We start from the raw sequence: 2,035 nt of genomic DNA on the forward strand, positions 1-2,035 counted from the left end.
CGATTTGCTGAGAAGCTCGGCCTTCCCTTCCATTCCACGATCGCGGCCCTTGATCGTTCAATCCAGGACGATGGGTTCTCATGCGGAATCGTCTCCCTCAACACGGTTGAACGGGCCACATTCCGGGATGTGCGCCCATGGTCTCGACTCACCAAGCACTTTGAGCGAGCGGAGTACGCTATCTTGTTCGCTCAACATCACTCAGTAAGTCTCTGTTTTTTCCGATACCTTTTTGGCTTTCACTAACATTTGATCAGCTTGATTTAGGCATTCCCGATGCCGTACTTGGCGCTCGATTTGACGGAAGTCGAAACGGCGCCCCTCCAGCCCCTACTCATCTGGCATCTGCTCCGCACACCCCTCCCATGCCTACTCCCTCTGCCGCTCCTCTCATGCCCGCACACCTTGCTCCAGCACCTTTGATTGGCAATGACGACGAGATCAACGAGGACGATTGTGACCCCGACATGCCCGACCTAATGGACTTATCTGACACAGAGTCAGAGGGCGGCTTCGATTCGGACGACGACTCAGACGACGACTCAGACGACTCAGATAACGATTTCCCCCCCGCTCGTGAGCTTATCAGACGGGCACTGGCTTCTCGGGCGCCCAACAAGTCCCTTTCCCAGTCAAGCCTCAATTCATTCTTTCCAAGCCTAACTCGAGTGCAGGCAGAGGCCGAGCGGGTCAGGACAAAGCCCGATCGACTCGCAGATGAGGCCGATGCACGCGAGGAAGCCGAGCGTCAAGCCCGCTTACGAGAATCGAGGAAAAGGGGCATGAAGCGAGAGAAAGAGAGGCTGAGGAAGCAAGCCCAGCGGAGGCGAGTCAGGGAACGAAAGGTGCGTGTTTTTTTAAAATATTCATATGCAATTTTGTTAACATATTTACATAGAGAGGCGAAGCGTTAGCACCCCCCGCCATTCCCTCATCTACATCATCCCCCGACAGCCCCGCACCCTCCTCATCACTCTCCACCTCTACTCCTTTGCTACCACCCTCCGATTTCACAACCCCAGCACCTCCCATAGACACGCCCCCAATCACGTCGGCTGAACATACACGACCATTCCGTGCATTCAAGGAGTTCTCGCGCTCCACTGATCCTCGAGGCCGCAAACGAATCCACGAGCCAGCAGACGCGGTACGAACGAACTGGACAAATCCGCTGATCTTCCAGCAAATCGACAACGCTGCCCGAGCTGTGGGCGGTGACTGGTCTCCGAAGCAGATCGCCTCCCTGCTCCATCGCGCGAACCCTCAACAGTTCAGGACACTTAACCGCCAAGTTCTCGGGCGGTGGATTGAACGGCTCCCGAATCAACCGCCTCGTTGGAGTGACAGCGTACTGGACCGGGTGGCTCTTGGAAACCGGCCACAAGGTTCTGTCACCCGCTTTGGGATCCTGGTAAGTGATTCTGAATTTTCTCTTGTCATATCGGGCTGATAAAGGCTGATAACACCTTATCTATAGGATGCTTACCCCGATCTGGCCGATGAGATCGCACAGCAGCTGCAGCAGCTGCGTTTGGCAGGTGTTGCCCTCACCCTTCCCCTCATTCGTGGTCTCATGATCGCCCGCATCACACATCGTGCCCCTGAGCTTTTCGAGGCTAGCTCATCCGACGGCCGTCGCTTTATTTGCTCCGATTTCTTTGTCCGCCGATTCATCTACAACTCACTCAACTGGGTCCCTCGCGCATCCACTCGCGCAGCTCAGAAGACACCCGATGACGCCGATCAACAAATCTATGAGTGTTTCCTCCGCCTCTCCCTCTTCCTTCGTGACGCCGGCATTCGACACCCTGAACTGGTCATCAACTTCGACCAGACTCAGGTCGTGATGGCCAACAACACCACCAAGACGTTCGAAGTCGAAGGAGCCCGGCAAGTTAATGTCATCGGAAAGGAGGAGAAGAAGGCCTTCACAGCCGTGGTCGGAGCTTCCGCGGCCGGTACCGCCCTCCCCGTCCAGCTCATATTCAAAGGAGCAACCGAGCGCTCACTCCCCTCTCCTGGCTCTCCGGGCAGA

General features: G+C 56.0%; 2 protein-coding genes across 2 annotated transcripts; both read left to right on the forward strand.

The window, feature by feature from the left end:
• Window positions 1-365: 365 nt before the first annotated feature.
• CONPUDRAFT_78521 (uncharacterized protein) lies at window positions 366-1,538 on the forward strand (the record flags this gene model as incomplete). Its single annotated transcript, XM_007777915.1, has 3 exons — window positions 366-845; window positions 899-1,411; window positions 1,478-1,538. Coding segments are annotated over 3 exons (1,054 nt in total), but the record flags the coding sequence as incomplete, so codon positions are not given.
• Window positions 1,539-1,573: 35 nt separating this feature from the next.
• Window positions 1,574-1,993, forward strand: CONPUDRAFT_34730 (uncharacterized protein; the record flags this gene model as incomplete). Its single annotated transcript, XM_007777916.1, has 1 exon — window positions 1,574-1,993. A coding segment is annotated over one exon (420 nt), but the record flags the coding sequence as incomplete, so codon positions are not given.
• Window positions 1,994-2,035: the final 42 nt, after the last annotated feature.

This window comes from Coniophora puteana (assembly GCF_000271625.1).
Source record: "Coniophora puteana RWD-64-598 SS2 unplaced genomic scaffold CONPUscaffold_206, whole genome shotgun sequence".
NCBI classification, from domain to species: Eukaryota; Fungi; Basidiomycota; class Agaricomycetes; order Boletales; family Coniophoraceae; genus Coniophora; species Coniophora puteana.